At 31.2% G+C, this 1071-nt stretch overlaps 1 protein-coding gene across 1 annotated transcript in view; it reads right to left on the bottom strand.

The window, feature by feature from the left end:
* LOC111828723 (defensin-like protein 43) overlaps positions 1-275 on the bottom strand; it is a 4146-nt gene extending 3871 nt beyond the window's left edge. The window contains exon 1 of the mRNA XM_023777330.1: positions 191-275. Coding sequence (XP_023633098.1) covers positions 191-275 — 85 coding nt within the window. The remainder of the gene's footprint in view (positions 1-190) is intronic.
* Between the last annotated feature and the right edge of the window lie 796 nt (positions 276-1071).

The raw sequence follows: 1071 nt of genomic DNA, 5'->3' as shown, positions 1-1071 counted from the left end.
CCAGCATTAAGACTACTTCCACACATTTATCATAGTCGTATGTTGGCGAACAAGTATTCTTGCACATATCATCAATTCTCCCAGAAGGTTTGATCTCTGCATGTCCACAAAGTCACCACATATGAATATCATATATAATCATATCAACGTTCTTGCTTTCAAACGATGAAACCTAATCAGAAAACATAACCTGAAGCCAAAATGTTGTAACTGGAAAAAGAAGCTGCAATTATAATAAAGAGTAAGAAAGTCATCGAAGTCTTGGTGTTGCCCATTTTCTTGCTTGAAGTATCAAACTATAAAGTCTATTTAAAAAATATGTTATATGAGTTTCTAGATTGTAAGTAGAAGCTATATTTATAGAACATAAAGTTTTTTGTGATTGTCAAAAAGAGGTTTACAATTGGTGGATCTGCCATATATATTAACAAATTTGTATTTTGACTAACAAATATTTTTATATACATTGGTGCATGTATATGGATCTTCACATATACTCAATAATATTTTTACTCGTACTAAAGAGATTTTCTTCTTAATTATTTTATTTTTTCAAAAGCAAGGTTGACCCTGATCATATACCATATCAAATTAGGCTAAAGAATCGGGTTCAAAGAATAGCTAAGACATTTGGTTTGAAATAAAATGGTTTATTATTTTTAAATTTTTTTGACAACTATAGATGTGCTTAACATCTGGAAATAAATTGGAATTATGGCTTATGTACTCAGCTCTGGCTCAAGAAATTAGAATGCCCTTGGGCAAAATATGTTTTTGGCCTTTTATCTAATTTATGTTAAAGAAATTCAATTTTTTGGGCCTATAAAAAATGAGTTTTAAAATATCTTTATATATAAATTGGCATTTTCACATTTGAGAACAAAAAATGAAAAATAGACCTAAAGTTATTTCCGGTCAGCTATTCGACTACTTTACAATAAAAATGGGTCCCATAGTCTGAGAATCGTTTTTTCGAAATAAACGGCCTTTGCGACGCTGCCCCTCTCCACCCTAGTTGAGCCAGACCTGTATATACTTCTTGTTGTAGTGTTTCTCGTGCCAACAAGACTA

Source organism: Capsella rubella, unplaced genomic scaffold (genome assembly GCF_000375325.1).
Source record: "Capsella rubella cultivar Monte Gargano unplaced genomic scaffold, Caprub1_0 scaffold_1, whole genome shotgun sequence".
NCBI classification, from domain to species: Eukaryota; Viridiplantae; Streptophyta; class Magnoliopsida; order Brassicales; family Brassicaceae; genus Capsella; species Capsella rubella.
The sequence above is the reverse complement of the archived record's forward strand: the minus strand, read 5'-3'. Positions and strand labels throughout refer to the sequence as shown.